The sequence below is a fragment of the Acyrthosiphon pisum genome, chromosome A2 (genome assembly GCF_005508785.2).
Source record: "Acyrthosiphon pisum isolate AL4f chromosome A2, pea_aphid_22Mar2018_4r6ur, whole genome shotgun sequence".
NCBI classification, from domain to species: domain Eukaryota; kingdom Metazoa; phylum Arthropoda; class Insecta; order Hemiptera; family Aphididae; genus Acyrthosiphon; species Acyrthosiphon pisum.
The window spans coordinates 104379163-104400008 of NC_042495.1; the positions used below are offsets into that span (position 1 = coordinate 104379163).

Sequence of the window (20846 nt, forward strand, 5' to 3'; positions counted from 1 at the left end):
TACCTATATCATAGCGTGGTCGCGTAGACTATGCAAAAATGGATGTTTGTGCCTCCAAGTGAACGGTTTTTTTTTTGTATGTGCGTTACAGTGAAAAATATTGCACGCCACTGTCATTGTAAATAATTTTTACTAAGAGAGATGTCGGCGCACTATTTGTTTTCTCTATACTTATATGACCCACGCGCAACAAAGCACATTTGCGATCAGCAAAACCAACCTTGTGTTGTTAGCTTAAGTATATTAGAGAAAAATGACCTATCACCAACCTTAAAGTTAAGAACATTATATAATATTGTGTTCTTACGTTGGCCCTTTTACAATATCTCAATTTTTACGCGAGTTATGAGTGTAAAATAATAAAACGTTAGGTACCAACAGTTTAATAACGCTCATATCTTGCTTTAAATTTAAATATCATTTTTAAGCCAACGTAAAAACACATATTATCATAACATAAAATTTGATAATTTACTCTATTACTAAAGCTAGCAACACAATATTGGTTCTACTGAAAACAAATTTGCGATGTTGCGCGTGGGTCAGAGAAAGAAAACAAATAATGCGCTGACATTCTTTTAATAACAATTAGAACAATTAATATTATATCCATTAAAAAAATAAATTAATAATAAAATTATGTTGTGTATTTTAGTTATATTTCTCAATCTCACTTATAAATTACTTCTTAATTCGACAACATTTTAGTTCATAGTTATACAAATTGCAAAGGTAAGACTTATGATTAAAAAAGTGATTTATATTTTTAGAAGCCAAAAAATATTTTTTAAAAATACAATTAATTTCTCTTTTCCTTTCAGTCAAATGGACTTGTTTACAGTATATATTTAGGAATATCTTCATTTTACAATAAACATAATATAACTGTAAGTATGAGTATAAAGTACCTATGCTAATTTTGTCTTTTATGTTTAAAAATTATAAGTATAATTGAATACAATAAGTGTAATTACTAATTTGTATTTGAATATAATAGCTATTACATTGTTGAACTATAATATAATAAAATCATGTATATATAAATATATATAATTATATTTATATAATATACTAATAAACGATAGCATATTAATAAAGCCATCAAACATAAAACTCCAAAAATTTCATAAAATAATAAAAACTCAATAATTTTACAAACAAAGAGATCAAAACTAATAATAACAAACTAAATATTTTATAACTATAAATCATTTGAATTATTTACTCAAATTAATAAAGTCAATATTTATTATTAACTAATGAACATTCATTTGAGCACAAGCAGTTTTAATAATTATAGCCATACTATAGTTATAATTATTAATTCGTCTTTCATATAAAACAATAGGCGCTTGTATTTCATCATACCCCAGAAAAAAACCTGTCTTAGTAATGTGTAGCAGGCACTTCTATATACGTGCTGGTGGGAACATATTACATAATTCAAATAGCCAAATAGGTATGATAAGTAGTTGCCCATTGCGCCTCCTGGCTCTTGTCGCCAAACTCAAGGTCTTATGGTGCAGCTAAATTTGTAGGGGTGGAAATATGGAAATAGATTGTCCACCGAAAAATGCCCTTCAAGGATTGGGGGAGAATTGGGTAAATGTATACCACCCTTTGGGTAGATTGGGGTAAATGTTCATCTAATGGGTGTAAGGTTGCCAGTTAAAGTAGTTACTTCCTACGCAAGTATACTCTGGCCACAACACACTACAGGAAGAACTTACTAAACCATTTCATGAGCATGATGAGATAAAAAATAGTTTATTAATATTAGATAGACCTAATAAATAATAAAATTACATTTTCCATGTTTTTTCTGGGTTACATTAACACACAAGTACCAAACAAAAATACTTAACTATAGATAAATGTTAAATGTGTATGGCATTAGTTTCATTTTTTTTTACCATATCATTATCATCAACATTCAAATATAAACATGAAGTAACAGATCGTGTGTTAGAAGGTTGGAATTTGGCCGGGAGAACAGTTAAATTTTCCAACTCTTGAGCTTGAGATTGATTAACAATAGCAGTGCTTATACACGATACAGTAGATTCTGAGGCAACATTAGAAAATGGAGAAGCATGTCTTGTGCGATTCTTTTGTCTTTCATTCATATTGATGTTTCGTAATTTCTTACAACAACGATATGGATATGGACCATGATCATAATCTGAACCAAATACTGATAAAAGTGATACTAAGAAAAAAGTTGAGTAGAACCAACTAATAAACATTATAATAATCAAAAAAATGCCAAGCTGAGCGTATGGTAAAACATCTGAAGGCAACATAAATGCTCCACTAGCACCAGTTGTGATAGCACCCATTAATGATGGACAAGCCATTAAAGACAATGCTTTTGAAATGGCTGTTGCTCTTGGTGAATCTTCACAAGCCAGCTGATACTCAATAGTATAATGTAGACTAAAATCAACAGATAAACCAATAGCTACAGAAGTAGCGATTGATTCCAAGACGTTGAGATGCCATCCCATCAAAACTAACATAGCAATTGTAGTGCATATAATAAAAAATATGGTGAGTACTGTAATTACAGTTAATGAAATACTTGTAGTTACGAAGAACATTATGGTAAAAGCAAGAAAGAGTGCAATAAAAGCTGACATTATAGTGTCTTCAATTAATGTCATTTGAAGATCATAGAAGCCAAGATGACTGTAAAACCAACCGTTTCTGAGGCCAGGCGGAGCAGTTTCCATCATTTTAGATGACCATGACTCAACCTAAATTATAAACAATCCATTTTAACATAATAAACACAAAATTATTGTTAGTAAACAATTAAATAAAGTCAAAATCAAATTACTTGTTTATAAAAGAGCTCCATATCGGTATAGGATGTAGTAAAAATGAAATTACTTTCAAACTCTACCACAACAGCTTTTATGATTGGCATGAGTGTTTGGTTTTCTGAATGAAATAATGGATTTGAAAACTTAGGACCAGCTGCAGAAGGGACAAATATGGAAACTGGTGTATTGTATACAATGTACATAGCTTTCATAATACAGAAATGAAATATATTTCTCGGATATGGAAACTCAAAAGAATTACAGCATGGCCATCGATCTTTCTCAAGATTATTTACACAAGCATGGCCCATCCACTTAACAAAAGTTTCCATAAAACAATTTGTCATTTGTGGTCCACCAACAGCTCGATAGAAGGGTTGTAAACGTAAATTTGCACAAAACTGCAATAGCCAACTTTGTGACTTTGGATGTGCTATATCAAAATTTGGATCATAGACTAAACTTCCGTGATCTTCTGGATCCAAATGATTACCAGTATCATTGGGAAACACGCCCCAGACAAAGCGCAGTGGAACACGATTTTCTGGATTATTATCAATCTAAAAAATTAAAATTAAAATATGTTTTAAATATTGTATTCATATTTTAAATAATAACTATTGTTACTATAATTAACTTACCCTTAAAATTCTTTCAAACCAGAATTGATTTTTATATACCAAATCATATTGTTCAAATGGGTGAGACTCTCGAAACAACTGAAATTCCACAGATTCTGGTAGTTTCATGCCTGGCCATATCCATATTATAGTTACACTCAAAATTCCCAGAATGAAAAATAATATTATCCACACCCAGCGAAAGCGAAACACAATTTTTAATAACCATGCATTAAAAGAAGTTTGAATTCCACGTAACATTTTCTCCATTGAAAGTAGTTTATTAACTGGTCCAACTTCAAATAACACAATATTATGCCTGTGCTTTGAGCTCAAAAGTACAATACAGGATGGTAGTAGACTTACAGTTATTAACAAATTCACAAAAACTGCCATAGCTGAAAAAATACTTTAAAAAAATAATAATAATAATTAGAATAACAAAATATTTTTTATTAAATATCATTTTAATAAACATACCTAAAACAACTAATTCCATTTATAGCACTGAGAAATGATGATGCAAAAGCACAAAATGTTGTTGTTGTGGATAATGATATAGATAGTAATGAATGTTTTAATGTTTTAGAAATAACATCAATCAAAGAACCAGCCTGGTCATTGATTTTGATTACTTTCCACACATCACACATGATGAATGATGAATCTGCACTGACTCCAATAAGTACAATTATGGCAAGGACATTCATGAATGGAAAAAAATTTATTTGAAATACAAATGTATAAATAAAATAGGAAACGGATAAGGAAAATAGTATATTCAATAGGGTCACAATTGTAATTATTATTGACCAAGTGTAAAATAATACACATAACATAATGAAAAAGGTACTCAGGAAAATTAGATATATATCCCTGACGAGCTCAAGATCAAATAACTTTTCTTTAATACCTAAAAATGATTAAAATAAATATAATAATATAAATCTTAAATATAATTTATTACTGAAAGTTATTATAAAACATATTTCTTACCAAAATCAATTGCTGAAATTCTAACTAATGGTGTTGATAAATTAGCATCTTTCATTGCTTCATATACATGGACAATTGATCCTTTTCCAAATGGTAAAAACATCATTGAACTTGTTAAAACATTAGTTGAAGCCTAAAAGTATTTAAAAGAATTATAAAAATCTACAGTGTGTAGAAATGTAACAAAAAAAATTTGATTTACATGTGGTGGCATAAAATTTACATCCAAGTGATAATGCATTAAATTATAAACACCACTAAATTGAACACATTGACGAGGTATTGTTGTATGATCTGTTTGCCATTCAAATAACTTATTGTCATGATAAAAATGAGTACATCCTTCAAGTATTGTCATTGTTGCATTAATATCTCTTGGCTAAATAATAATATGTAATATAATTAGTATTTAAATTTAAAAATAATCAATTTTTATTCAAATTACTGTAATTTCTGAGCAAGACTTATGTTTTCTTAACAACGTAATGTAGTTAACCAAAGACCATGGTGGGCAACATGTATGGTCTTGTACATCACAAACATCTTTATATGCTACCAAATTTTCTAAATTCTCCTGTATAAGACACATATCCTTGATTGCTTGGTATGTAAAAAGATGTTCACCATCACTGGGTGTAAATACCACTCTTGCGTGATCATATGCTAAAAAATCATAAAAATAAAGAATTTTAATTACAATAGGTACAGAAAACTATGAATGTACTAAATAATTACAAATTTGAGATGTTTATGTTATGATGTGGTTCAATTTTGAAACCCAAATACATAAATTTAATCTAAAGTTAATCCATATCAAAATTTAACGATTGCTCTACGATTGAAGCTACCCGACCACACAGACTCATGATGCTGATCTCCCCAGTTAACCTTACTAACAAGTGTTTCAAAATAAAATTCCTATAAATAATTTACCATCCCAATGTTTTAAACTATATGCTGATGATTGATACTTCCAACTTTATACACAATATTTTCACAGAAACCATTTTCCAGTCAATATATTAGGATTACATAAAACTTTTGAAACACATCTGATCCCCAAAACATGTTTACCAAGATTAAAAATATATTATTTCAAGAACTTTCTTATTATCTTCTGACTATAATATACAAGACACCAATGTCTGATGTATAGCACTGGAAAGTACTGAAATATGCAATATAATATACCTAACCAAAAAACATGCGCTATATTTAGTGATTTTAATACAAATCTTATAAATATTTGTATTAAAATTACTAAAAAACGTTGTATTTATTATTTTGAATTCAAAATTATCTAGAAATAATAAACATTTTATAAAAAAAAAAAATATAGGGTATTTTTCTTATCTGATATTTATATAACTTTTTTTTTCTGTTTTTTATGAACTCAGAATAAATAAAATTGAATACATAATAGAAAAAAATAGTACTAAAAATCAAAATTCCTTAAAACATGCAATATAAAATCATATATATTTTAGTATTCTTGATACACAAACCAATAGCCTTTATCTATAATAATTTATGTTTTATATTTATAGATATTTTATTTAAATAATTTATTCAATTTAAAGTTTAAAATAAATATTATTAATATTACTAACTTGGTTTGGAACAAAAAAAATCTAATCTATTCTTTCGCCTTTTTTTATCATTTCGTTGAGTCATCATTTCAGTTTCTTCAAATATTTCATCGTCTAATGGAGACGTTTGAGGAAGAAATTTCTTTAAATCTGTACTTGTAGATTCCATATCAGAATTCAAGTTCTTCTACGAATAAAAAAATTATAGAATAATGTACATAAATAAAAGTTTTTTACAAGCAACTAAATTTTAAAGAATTGAATAGTGTAGCAAATATACACATAATAAAATATACATAATAATATTCAATTCTTGTCTACTTCTCTTATGTAAACTAAACGTACAAAATTAAACATTCATAGATCAAAATCTGCATGATGCAGATAGTATTGTATATAAATCAATTAATTAATTTAGTTTTACTTAATTATCCAAAGGAATAATAACTTTTAAATCAAAATACATAGAATTTTAAGTTTTTTTAAATATTTAAAAAATACTAAGAATTACTTACATGATTAACTAAAACATCATTTTTTTTGTAGTCCATATCTTTATAATGTTGTGGTAATATATTAGTTGGTATTCTTGTAATATCATCTATCATCTCTGTGCCTTTTTCTAATGCTTTAATTAAATTGTCCCAAGTAACTTGACGATTACCGATTTCAGTACCACGTGTCTCAAAACCCTGTTTAAAATATAAAGCATTACTTAAATAACTAAATTTTAAATTGTGTAGTGTAGCTTACAGTATTAGGTATATTCTGTATTTAATAAATTATCAATATTATTTTTTATTACAATATCAATGATAACTAAAGCAACTTGATTTTACTGAAAAACTCTGAATTTATTCAACTTTTATGTTGGTTTAATGGTATTTAAATATTTTTAACAGGTATTTACTCCATTTAAAGATATTCTAATAATACTCTACTCATTCAGCCAAGGTGGATTCTACCTTAATTTGTTCTTTCATACATTTTTTTTACAACCATAACATTATCTTAATTACACAAACATCATGGACAAAATCAAACAATATAATATATTCATAAATGAAGTCAACTACTTCCTGCTTATAAATGTTTATTTTTTTGATACATGTAATATAATGAGCATTTTATATATAAATCATAAATTAATTAAATCAATATAAACATTTTAAATACTTACAAGTTCAGGATGTGAAAACTCTGGTAAGCGTCCAATAAAATAGGGTATAAGAATAGTGGTACTACATAATAACACCACAGTTGCTATTACTTTACGTGGATGGTTTACTAATAACTTCACGTACCTAAAATATTTTTTTAAATAATGTAAATAAAAATAAATGAAAAAATAAATAGAAATTTTGATGAAAAATACTAAATTCAAATAATAATTCATTTTAAGTAATAATAACTAAAATGCACAAACATTATATCAAGACATTACAATCATAAAAATTCATTTTTTAACGAGAACTAAACTATAGTATTAAAATACTATAACTTATGAGTTATGAGCAATTATATACAATTATTTATAATTATACAAATTGTATCGACATCTGCAATAACGTCATACAAGATAAACTCTAAAGCATGTAAGTATGTATTATGTATATAATATATATACAGAAATCATCTTAATATATTATAAAAAACTATCAGGAAAATAATAAATTAAATGGCTATACTACACAAAAGTTAATACCTACCTATGTCAATTAGAATAACATATCACTAACAGCTCAATTGAATTCTCATAAATTATAATCATATTAATAATTATCACACAATTGTTTATTTTTAATAAATTAATCAACTATATTATATATTATAATTTATAAATATCTATCTAACATTATAATATTAATAGTTATTAATTATTATTAGATCCCAGATTTCCATGCAAAAAATGTTGTAGAATAATATAAAATATAAATATGTAGTTACACAAAATTTAAAAATATACAAGGAGAAAGAGTATAATCTATACAGTAATGTAGATATATATAATACACATAAGCACAAATAGTGTTTGAGATTTGGAGGGGGGAACTGAAGCTCAGGTCGACCTCTTATGAGGCTTTTCTGGTACTAGTACAAAGCCCCTAAAAAAATGTAAATACCTATGTTACGGTATGTAAAATCTTTTATGGGTGTTGGAGGGCTACATACAGTAGAGGTTAGAACAGTTAGAGGTTTGCCCCCCACTAATTCCGCCTTTGATAATACCTATTCATAAAAATATTTGGAAAATTGTATTAAGCTTATAAAGATGCAAAAATTGTAAAGTATCTATTATTTATTAAAAAACATTCATAGAAAATTATAAATTTAGTTTCAAATAAAACATTTAGAAAATAATAAATAATTTATCCAGCCGATCGCCGATTTAAGTCTCAAAAAAATGTATTATACTGTCAACAATCAAGAATTTAATATAACTTAAAATTGTTTTTATTTAATATTCATAAAATATGCAACATTTATGCAATCGTCTAAAAATATATAATTAATTAATGAAAGAAATGAAATATAATTTTATATTTACCAGTCAATCATTTTGATAAAATCAGGGAACAAATTGAAGACTTAATTTACAAAATATAATAATGTGTAGTAGGCACCTTATAATACTACAAATTAATTTCTTCCCATGTTCCAACCATCAATTATTTTGCCCTGAAAATATAAATACATTAATGGAAAGTCTAAAATACGCCTCTATATAACTTAAAACTATAACTTTAACTATATAACATTGAAGCTAAACACATTACACTTCAGTATTCCGTTTCAAAATAAAAATATGTTTTACAACCCAACTAGCAACCGCTAATTTCTCTTGTGCCTATACAAAACTGTGTTTCCTTGTGTCTCGTAAAGAACGAAATTCGACATCAATTTTACATTTCTGCATGAAACAAAACAATTATTTATTTAATATTTAAATTGTTTTGTAACTTCACAAGTGATATTTATTATGATTTGCCTAGAATGTACAATCGTATTTTATTTGACTAGGTACCTACCTATAAAATATTATAAGCAAGAACAATTAATAAAATCGCTTAAATAAATAAGGATAACCACTGCTAATAAATTTACAGTAATTATTATTAATTGTACCTAAACCCGTAGACTATATTGTTATTGCCAGGAATATTTATTATAGCACCTATTGTTGTATTATTGAAATCTTAATAACAATGGATCACAGCAACAATAGAAATAAGATGGGGGCGCCTATACGCACATCGCGATTGCCACTTCCGGAATTCATAGAAAAATTCACCACATGGACATGGACGTACACGTGCGTTTTTAGATAGTCAACCTTTGGCCGTAGTCACAAGCGAATATTCCGCAGCAGACATTTGCCAATGTCGAATTTCGTTACGATAAAATTATTATTTTGTCCAGTAGTATTAAAATAGCCAATAGATAAATGCATTTCGATATTGCGTAACACCGGTCACCGGCCTTAGAATGTGACCAACAATTAATGTCAAATAACAATAGTATGATTACGATTAGGAAGGTACCAATAAATTAACAAATACTACAAAATAATCTAATCTATAGAATTTGCTATAATCTTTAGAATAATGCATAATATTATTATATGGTCTGGTCGATTGGTTGGCGGTGGCGGAGCATTGTTCGTCTCGTGTTCGACACAAAACCATTAGTCATCACGATTTACGATCACGATATTACGACAACTACAGAAACCATTATTGAATAAGATGTGCGGTTGAGTCAATTGTTGTGAATGAGTATTAGAGAAGGAGTCATAGATAACCAGATGGATGTATTGCTGTATTGTGATTTATAATATAGTAGCAAGTAGGAGCCGTAGAACTGTAGAAGTATCATACAAATGTGCGGATTAAGTTATGGCAAGTTTATGAAATTTGGGCAAACGGACATATTGTGTTGTGGCGAACATCTTAAATAGTTGGTATATTATTGCATTTAGGCGAAATTTTACGCATTGCATATTTCCCATTCCATCTCTTTTGAACCGAACTAAGAGGAAACGACTGTGAATATCTACATAAGATAAAAAACTGCATGTATTGAAAAAATTATAATTAATATTCATCAAAAATTACACGACTGCAGAAAACGTTATTTTACACTTAATGTAATAGTCTACAGTAATAACACAATTTCAGTAGATTACTGTTCCAAAATGTTTGTATTTTTTTAAAAATGTAATGTCATATTTTTTGAAGCTATAGATATTGTCATAACCAAGTCGTACGATATACATAGGTAGTTAATATCCCACGCTTAATTTACATTCAAGTACGATCTTAAGCCCATAGCTTTATAATTATAGTACATTAGTACCTATTTAAACACATTTCGGTATTTTACACATCGCACTTAAACACATTGCAATTTATACAAACAATTATCAGCCCAAACTCATTAAATACGGTACATAAAAATGATGTGGACCACTAGACCAGTAATAGCCAATATAGGTATATAATAATCATATACGTAATTAACGACGACATTGATCGAATACCAGCTGCAGTGTTCGGTGTAACGGCTGGGTATAGCTGGTATAATTCGATCAGTCGGTGGTCTGGCGCGTAAGTATTGCCGTATTGATATATTATATTATAATGTATATGTTGTGAATTAACGAGTAAATTAATATTATCCCAACGAATACCATTTTGCGCTACATACATGTAGAAGTAATAATAAGTATTTTATAGTTTTGTATCTTTGAACTCGTTAGTTTTAACCATGATCGTAGTATAGGTACTCGTTAAAAACGGACAATGTATTAAATGAGTAAAATATATATATATCTAATAGCCTAATACAGTTTGGAATAAAAGATCCTGTTAATATTGGAGTCAATTTATGTTCATTGTTCACTATACATGATAATATATTGATATTGATGTTCAAATAATTATGATAAACAAATTTAAAACATATATGATCTGTATAAAAAGCATGTAAAGATAGAAATCTATACAATCAACAAAACGTTGTATCAATCTATTGTACATTTTTTAAATAATTGTTTTATATACTAGTAATCTTCTATGTATCAATTAAAGTTAAAATTGGACGTTTAATGTGAACATACAGATGAATATTTAAAAAAATACTTCGATAAGAACTGTGGATTTCTCACAAGCAACAAGCTTAGACACATTTGGAAACAAATATACAATCATTTATATTGATTTATATTGTTGAACAAAATCGCACTACAAACATATTGTAAACCAAGTAAAATGTAAATACTAATTACACAACTGAAACGCAATATTGTTCGTGGAATGGCATAAAAATCCCTCAAAACTATATTACGTTTTAATACAATGTTCTTAAATCGTTTCCCACGGTCTGGGGTAGTCGGGTTCCAGTTTAAAACATAATGTATTATTATTATATTTCGTATAGCCATGCAGGCATACATACATCGTAGCATTGATTTTAAATACCAGTATTTAAGTATATAAATAATATAGTATTAATTATAATCGATGATAGTAGGTACACCTCATCGCCTACCAGACCTACCATTCGGTTCGGAGACGGCGCGGAGGAAAATTATTAAACGCCACGCGCACGGTTATTACGACGACCAGAGACGCTCACCAATATCGACGTACAATATTTTAGCATTGACGATCCATGCCGCGCACGATAAACGGAAACAAGCGATGTACAACCCGTGCGATCCGCAACGGGCGACGACCCATCGGCAAACATCGCACTGCACTGAAGACTGAGAGCCGGCTGCCGAGCCGCCCGAGTGGCGAGCGCGAGAGAATGTCGTCGTAGTCGCCGTCGTGGGTCGGCAGATCGTTAGAGCCTGTTCGGGCCGACGTGCCGGGCGCCGCGGTAACGCCACCAACAACGCGGTAACGCGGTATACGACAAGTGATTACGGGCGGGAAAGCGCGGCGAGCACACTGTTCCCATGGAAACAACGACATCGCTGCAGCACCTGTACAACGGCTACATCGCAGCATCACTACCACCCGACCACCGCGACCCCACCACCTGACCGGAACACCTGTTGGTTCGATCGGTTCACATCGGCTTACAAGAGACGTGAAAATACGCGTAGGGGGATAGCGGCGTTTGCACAAATCTCGTTGGATTTCACATATTATCTGTACGTTCGGTACGTTGGAATTATTGGGGACTACGGGAAGGCTATCGAAATAAATGTAGTGCCCAACAAAGTAAATAGGCTAATTATTGTGAAATAATACTTACAATAAACGGTCGGGCTGTCGAAGGTTTATAAACGTGGGTAATTATAAAATACAAACCAACCAACGGGAGAGGGGATACCATTCTCAAAATTAGGTTAAGGATAACCCTAGGACGTAAAGCAGCACATTTATGGACAAACTATCAAAATTTAAGTTGCAAATATAGATGGTGGCAATAAAGTGGACTTAATTTGAATTGAGTAACACATCAACATTCAAAGTGTGTAAATCAGGGACGAATGTATAGAAAAATGTCGGATGGGGAGGTTTGAAAAATGTATTGTATTGTTGTGAATAAAAGAATGATACGTTTATTTATTTTTTGACAATATGTATTGATATTTCGTGGGGGGTTAAGCCTTCCCACATGACCACTGCTATTAAAGGTTTCATGGCAAAAGGTCCGGATTCGCCCCTAATGTGGCCTGTAACACTATACCCCACATTTAGATATTTATCTCACTCTTTGGGGCAATAATTATTGGTAAGCAAGTTTAATTTTAATAATCCCAGCAGGCTAATGCCAAACTTAATTTATAACCCAACATATTTCATTACAATCTAAATTCACAATACACACTTATTGAATACAAATTTAAAAAATCACAATATTAAAGAAGTTTTAATACGAAGTACCAATATCCTAAATATGACATCTTATCAATCGTAACCAAACAATTTTTCCCATATAAATTATTTAAAAATTATGTTAAATAACTTTGAAAAAATGATGTCTATTGTCTGGTGTTTTGTATATTCTTTACCTGTACTGAACTACATCTAAATAATTATTAATTTGTCTACTGTCTACTTAAGTATAGGTACTGTAGTTTCCTTAAAGATTGTATACTTTGTTTGTTGTTGACTGACCTGTCCATAGTCCATTGATTGACTTAATAGGTATATAATAGTGATGAATATAATTGATTAATTTATATAGCAAAAGTATAACTTCTATTAATGGACAATGGTCTATCAAATGAACCACTAACAGAAGTTGCAATAAAGAATGATCAGAATGACAACAAGAACATTTATGAAAGGATAAACCAATATAATATTTAATATTATTACCAATAATAAGAGGACACTGCATCCGTATGTATTGTCTCCGCCTTACACTCATATATATATACAATATACCTATAATATATATAATATATAATATATATGTTTTGAATAATCCATTTAACTCTGTTAGGTATGTTTAATAATAGAGGGAAATGACCTGTTATAAAATTAAAATAAGAATTTTAACTAGTTAATCTCATGGTATTTTTTTTTTAAATTTTTATATAGAAGCGAGCATTTTAAAATGAACAAAAAATTTACTATTTTAAAATTATTATAATTTGCTTTAAAATAAAATTGTAAAATCTACAAGTTCACTAGATAATATTCTGAGTTTAAATTTCGATGATTCCATTTCACACTAATATTAAACTAAACAGGTAAATACAACAAAGATATTATTTAAAACATACAATTTCCTATGTTATGAGTCTATGAAACAGACACCACATGCCGGTATAGTGTTCTTTTAACATTTTTTTTTTTTTTTATTGTATAAAACAATTTATTTTGTATACTATATTATATTATGATCACTCTTTGTATAAATTTCATAAATTATTAAAATAGAAAAAAATATTATTCGAGTCTTATACTTATTAGTTATTAGCAAACATTTAGGACACCGACCAGTCATCGCACCTCACAACAAACAAAACTCCCATATTATATTGAAAATAACAATAATTTTTACATTTAAGTAGGTAAAAAATAATAATATTATTTCACTTTTATTTTAAATAAATACAAAAATAAACCGAAGTAAAATAATACGATAACAATAATCAATAATAGAACAACTTACAAAATGTATACAAAATTTGATATATTTCTAAAATGAATAAAACATTCTTAATAATGTGAGTTTTGTATCAGTACATGAAAATGATACTAAAATTTAGATAGTAATTTATAATTTGATCAATGTATGAGTATAAATTACTTGGATTTAGAGTTTCGTTTACTTTTTGAACTCTTTTTGTTCTTGGTTTGTGACTCAATTTCTGGCTCTGATGATTCAAACACAAGTGGAGTAGACACTCTGAATATAGTTGGAACCATTGTTGCTAGTATTCCAAACACTTCTTCAGATATTCCCTAAGTATATTATTATTATTTTATATTTTTATTCAGTTAATAAATACACCAAACAATCAAACAGTAATATATTAACACTCACTTTTGGAACTAGGAACTGGATAGTTTTCAGCTCTGATCCACCTAATGATACAGATTCTATCATAAATCCTTTTACACACTTTAAAACTAGTTCTGCCCGTTTCTGACACCAAGGAACAGTCATGTCCTAAGCAAATAATCAGTATTTTAAAACATCAAAATGATAATGGGTGCCTAGACAGTATTTAATTAAAATTTGGTATTTTTTAAATAAAGAAGCAACACATACAATTTGGTAATCAAAAGATTTTTGTGATTTTTAAATTTATATTGTATTATTAAAATCAATGTAGATTCAAAAAAAAGTTATTGACCCTCTGAAGAGCAACTTAAGGATACACAGAGAGGGTAGTAACTGAAAGAGCAGATTAGGAAAAGAAAATTAAAAAAAGTAATTAATTTCAGAGCAATTACATATATTTACATCTCACTTTTATCACCATATTTTTAGCAATGACATATAAATATGTCATAAATAAGTGTATATAATAATTACTTATGTTTATAAGTTAAAACCCTATAAAATAAAAATTAGTCAATGAGCCTTAGCGTGGTGCGATGGCTGCAATCAATCTGCAATGTGTAAGAGTAAGTAATGTCTGCTTCCACTAGTTTCCGGATGGGTGACCACCTCGGTTTGTAGTGGCAAAAACTTTGCCACACATACATATGCTACTAACCTACTGTTTCAACCATACCAATCCTACCAACCATAATCCGTACAATAATTAATGGCCATAGTTGCTCCAGTTCAAAAAAAAAAAATCATAAATCATAAAAATCATATACTTATGTCATTCCTTTTTAGGCACAACTTTTAAAAACATATATATACAATATATATCAATGCTCTTCAAAAGGTTAATGTTTTAATCTTAGAAGGTAGTTATTGTTTTTTTTTTTTAATTTTAATGTGGTCATTCTTAGCATATATTAAAGTATTTATAATTACCTCGGTCATTTCATGAGTCAAAAATAATGGAATTGTTATCATAGTAATATCATATGAACAAGCTGTTTTCAATATATTTCTTAATCCCAAGATTACTGGATGTCTTGAGTTGATATCGCCTAATAAACATTAAATCATTATAAGTGCAACATTTTTTATAGGCATACTACACAGCTAACCTGATTTTAATGAATCATCGATAACCATATGAAATACAAGATGAACGGAAGCCAGATTTGAATGTTTTGTAATGTAAACATCACCACATTGTAAAAGTTTTGATTTATTTCGCCGAGCCTACAATTCCACAAACTTTGTAATGATTGAGAAATTAAATTAGTGGACAAATACCTTACCTGTAATTCTGGAGATAAGAAATTACTAACTGGTCCTTTGCACTTCCGATTTTCAACGGCTACTTTAAGATCAGATTTGATGATTTCTAATTGATCCTGCAATGAATTGAAGTGGAATTCAGTACTGCCATCGCAAATATCAAAAAACTCTATAACAAAAACAAAAATGTATTAATAAATTATTCAGTCAGTTTAAAATTATATTTAATAATTACCCTTTGCTAGACCAGAGTAGAAATCTAAATTATTCGTATCAATAAATAAAACAAGACCTTTAAGATCTTGAGAATATAGTTCTAGTACTGTTTGTAACCTTTGTGGATGATGTACAACTGTTCTAAAAAAAAAATAATTTAATAGTTACTTTTAATAGTATAATTTGCATATCATATAAATACCCGTTTTCTTCCAAAGTTAAGCTTAAAAGATTTAAAGTATCTGCTGACATAATGCGAATATTATGGGTAGATTTCATTTGTGACCCAAGATGTATAGTAAAGCTTTCTTCCATATCATATAACGACATATTTGAAATAGTAAATCCATTTGTTACAATATTTATAGGAGAATTCCTATGAATTACAATAATTTTAATGTTTTTTTTTTTTTTTTTAATGTTGAGAAAAATAAGTTTATTGTTTTTACCCAATAGGAGAATACAATCCATCAACACCTTGCATTTCTTCTACTGTTTTCATAACCCATTCTCTATACCCAGTGCGCTGTTCCTGCTTCAAAGTATCAAGTCTGCTATTCCATTTACCCTAAAAAAATTTAAAAAATAAGATATATTGTTACAGAGTATGGATTAAAATAAAGTAATAACACAAAATATATGAAATAGAACATTCCTGACATCTAGTTACCAAACGTTCATAGTTGGACTACCTGCTAATGACAATGCTATCATACAGATAGGACATAATGTCTGGATATATCTCGATAGTTAAATATATTAATATAAACCAAACATTATCTTACCTAAGAGGCCAGTCCAGATAACGACCTACAATACCGTATACTGTGAACATTTTGGTGCCTCTATTTTACTAATATTTAATTTGTGTCTATAGATTTATTGTACAAACTTTTTATATTTTTCAAACAGTAAAAAAACCTATCATTATTAAATTCTAATAAATAATACAATAATGATTTAAACTTATTGGACATATTATGTACAAAAAGTAAAACAAAAATAAAATTACACAGAATTTATTTAATTTTAAAGTTTAAACATTATATTATAATTAATTTGAAATTATTTGACCCACCATACAGTGATTCGACTGATGTAAACAATTTTGATAAAATTACAATACAAAAACTACTTGGTTTTAGATTAGGTTACAATTTAACCTTTAAGTGTTTGATATCATAAATTATGGTCAAAAAAAAATTTTAATTAAAAAGTAATATTTTGAATAAAAAAATATATTCTTGGCGATAACTCTATATCAATCGTCAGTCACGTTTCTGTAGGCAATAGCCTATTCTGCTTAAGCTTTAATCCAGACTATATTCCTCAAGGCTTATTCTAGGAACATTTCAATTATTACTGTAATATTATTATGTTCAAGATTACAGAATAAAGGATTCTAATTATAATGTAAATGTTCATACATAATAATAATTAAGGTTACTAATTATAAAACAATAATAATACCCTCTCATACTGGGATAAAGTATTTCAATTACTTGAAGTAATGTTTGATCATCAAAGTGCTTTAGTGCTAAAGCATTAATATCATCTTCAGTAGTGTATTTATTTAACCCATCCATTGCATAATTCATTTCTTCGGTTTGACTAAACAAATATTTTAAAAAAATTAACTATTTCATTCAACCAAAACCACTTATTTAAATTATGTAAACACACGTTTTTGTCAAAGATGTAACTTGTCTACATTTTCTACTCATGATATCTTGGACTGCTTGGGCATAACCATATTCAATATGAAGAATAGCATCCAAAGAAGGTCCCGAATGAGCTAATTTGTGAAACGCAGTACCAAACAATTGATCATTACTAGGTCCTTTATTATCAGTGAATGAGAAAGTTTCCTATATAAAAGCATTAATAGTACAAATTAAATCTGTAAAATACAAAAATGACATGTAAACGATCTTATCACATTACCTCTTGAAATGCCTTTTCCCAATATTTAACAATATCTTCTACTTCAATGCTTTCATTTCTAATGCTTTCTATAGCATCAACTGTTTGGCAATCATAAAAATCAATTGTGCATTTTTCAACAAATTTTTGTAACTCACTCGATAGTTCTATAAAGGTTAAATATAAGATGCAATTAATATTTTTGTAACAAACGATGAATACAATAATATTATTACCTTCTATGACGTTTAACGGTAAGTTAAACCCATTTATAATTCTATGACTTAATTCGTCTATACTACCTTCAAATGGTATATGAACTGGCACTTCGATCTTATAAGTGTCAGGAATATTAAGCGTGGAAATTGTATAACAGAAAGTTTTCTGATGTTTTTTCTCGTAATCCTTTACCCCATTCATCCTTACAATTACCACTAAAGTATCCTATTACCTATTAGTTATTTAGTTACAACGTACAAAATAACCCGCAGCAGGCTGTGATTATAATCATCAACGATAAACCCAACAACCGGGGGCCCTGGCACTGATAAGAATTAACGCATTACACCACGGACTACTACACTGGACTGGAAACGTCATGGGTGGTGGCCGGCGGGTGACGGGAGATCGTGTCCGCAAGAGTACTGTAGAATGGCGAATAGTATTGTTCTATGATAGTACGTGAGCTAATCTAGCGCAGCCTGGCTTACCACAGGCATACTATTTATTCTATGGTAGTAGGCACGAATTAAGATATATCTTAATTCGTGGTAGTAGGAATCACGGACTACTACACTGGACTGGAAACGTCAAGGGAGGCGGGTGACGGAGGCCGGGCCGCTTAGTGTCCTCGAGAGAGGTGTAGAAAGGGGAAATAGTACGCGAGCGTATCTAGCGCAGCCTGGCTTACCACAGGCATACTAAGTACTAACGTACCTACTAATGTATTATTTAAAAAAATGGTTTATCATTAAAGTATAGATGGCGCCAGATTCGCTCATATACGATTTCCCCTCGTACACCTCTCTCGCGGACACTAAGCGGCACGGCGATAAACGTCTCGTTTCCAGTCCAGTGTAGTAGTCCGTGGTAGGAATAGATATTTTAGTAAGTGGTTTATCATTGAAGTATGATGGCCAAGTATATAGATGGCCTCAGATTAGCTTATGTACGATTCCCCCGGTAAACGGTCACTTTGTACGGTAGGGTGAAAAGGTTCATTGCAGAACGCGGACACTTTGTACTATTATATACAAAAAGTATATAATATAAATATAAGATATATAGTTAATAATAAGTTAATAATTCTATCTATTATATATGCCAAATTGTATTAAAAATGTTATAAATATTATTTGGTAAATCTGGGGAAACATGGGTACATATAAATCGATAATAGTTAATTAATTAAGTAAATTAAATATTTAAAAGCGAATTATTTTAAAATTGATTTATTAAACTCTCAATAAATATTAATCTATAATTATGCATGTGCACTTTATATCTGAGCTTGACACCAGGTATTGTATCAACGTTATATATTTTTTGTCATTTTGACATATTTCCATATTATACTATAATACATGTAGTTTTTAAAGATTTTGTTCAGTACCTATTATATTTTATTTGTCATTTTTACATATTTAGATTGTACACATTTTTAATTTACTTTAAAACTGAAATATAACACAATTTATTAAGATTTATAATCATATTATTGATTGTTTGTTTATTTTGATTATTATTAAATATTAGTATACAATAGCTATAACAATTTACTACTCATTTTTAATTTTTCTATTTTAATAATTTACATTATATATACTTACTACTTAGGTACCTATATAACTTATATTTATAATATATACTTTATGTATATAATAGTACAAAGTGTCCGCGTTCTGCAATGTACCTTTATACACGACCGTACAAAGTGTCCGCGTTTCGCACTTTTAATCCTTGACCGTACAAAGTGACCTAGAACCGATTCCTCCTCGTACACCTCTCTCGCTGACACAAAGAGGGCCTAGTATATTATTTCAAAGGCAGATGAAAAAATTAAAAACCCATAGTCACAATTTCTTTTTATAAGCATCTAAACTTCAATTATTGACAAAATACGTAAAAATGACGAACATTTGCAAATTATTTTGAGAAATTTTCTTTTAAAATCTAAGATTTGTCTTTTGAAGTCAAATGAAATTTTTAATAGTGTTTGAAATTCATACTTTTACAACATTTGATATTCACTCGATTTCTCATGTTACGATTTTCTTATTTTGTTGTAATTAAAGAACCAATATGACTGTAGATACTTGAAAATTTCACTGAATGTTTATATTACCATTTTCTATACACGATAAAATTTTGAAAATAATTTGACTCTATTTGAGCTGTTACAGACATTGTCAGTTTTCAATTGTTTTAGTTTTTTTTTTTTTATAAATATCAATAAAATTTTATTTGTAGTGTAAAAATGGGTGACAATTTAATGCCAGGCTCCTGATACATTGTTACAATAGCAGTTGAAAAATATTAAAAATACATCATAGGCACAATTTATTTTTATAAACATTTAAAGTTTGAATTTTGACAAAATGTATCAAATTTAAAATGTAATAATTATTTTGTAGTTAAAAATTTATATAATGTTAACTTTTATAGCTAAGGATTGAAAATTTAAAACAAGGTTCCACGTAAATAGGTTATATTTAAATTACTTTATTTACGATAATACCATCAAATATACTTGGTAATATCCATGGCTAAATACTTAGCCATGGTAATAAGTATTTAGCCATGGTAATATCCAAGGCTGGGCAAGTTAACTATTTTTTTTAACTCGTTAAGTTAAGTTAATTTGGAAAAATGTAAGT

At 28.8% G+C, this 20846-nt stretch overlaps 2 protein-coding genes across 2 annotated transcripts; both read right to left on the reverse strand.

Annotated features, from left to right (window-relative positions):
- Nucleotides 1-625: 625 nt before the first annotated feature.
- Nucleotides 626-11940, reverse strand: LOC100161127 (protein dispatched). The gene is made up of 12 exons (XM_001945491.5): nt 11590-11940; nt 8579-8709; nt 7211-7334; nt 6546-6722; nt 6052-6217; nt 4887-5104; nt 4644-4820; nt 4442-4574; nt 3926-4358; nt 3467-3854; nt 2840-3385; nt 626-2756 (listed from the first exon to the last, which is right to left on the reverse strand). The coding sequence occupies exons 2-12, from the start codon at nt 8587-8589 to the stop codon at nt 1878-1880; spliced, it is 3252 nt and encodes a 1083-aa protein (XP_001945526.2). The 5' UTR covers nt 8590-8709; nt 11590-11940; the 3' UTR covers nt 626-1877.
- A 2233-nt stretch (nt 11941-14173) lies between these two features.
- On the reverse strand, nt 14174-18565 carry LOC100163162 (protein C12orf4 homolog). The gene is made up of 12 exons (XM_008185163.3): nt 18207-18565; nt 17992-18137; nt 17731-17915; nt 17550-17658; nt 16497-16615; nt 16250-16423; nt 16067-16188; nt 15852-16000; nt 15675-15792; nt 15496-15614; nt 14545-14670; nt 14174-14462 (listed from the first exon to the last, which is right to left on the reverse strand). The coding sequence occupies exons 1-12, from the start codon at nt 18388-18390 to the stop codon at nt 14304-14306; spliced, it is 1710 nt and encodes a 569-aa protein (XP_008183385.1). The 5' UTR covers nt 18391-18565; the 3' UTR covers nt 14174-14303.
- Between the last annotated feature and the right edge of the window lie 2281 nt (nt 18566-20846).

Excerpts from the sequence above, each read along its gene's own strand:
- LOC100161127 (XM_001945491.5), bottom strand. Across the intron at positions 6,723-7,210 it reads AGTTTTCACATCCTGAACTT|GGTTTTGAGACACGTGGTAC; the intron begins GTAAGTATTTAA and ends TATTTTAAACAG. Across the intron at positions 4,821-4,886 it reads AGTCTTGCTCAGAAATTACA|CCAAGAGATATTAATGCAAC; the intron begins GTAATTTGAATA and ends ATTATTATTTAG.
- LOC100163162 (XM_008185163.3), bottom strand. The coding sequence starts at position 18,390 with ATGAATGGGGTAAAGGATTACGAGAAAAAACATCAGAAAACTTTCTGT. Across the intron at positions 16,424-16,496 it reads GGATTGTATTCTCCTATTGG|GAATTCTCCTATAAATATTG; the intron begins GTAAAAACAATA and ends TGTAATTCATAG. Across the intron at positions 15,793-15,851 it reads TCTTATCTCCAGAATTACAG|GCTCGGCGAAATAAATCAAA; the intron begins GTAAGGTATTTG and ends GTGGAATTGTAG.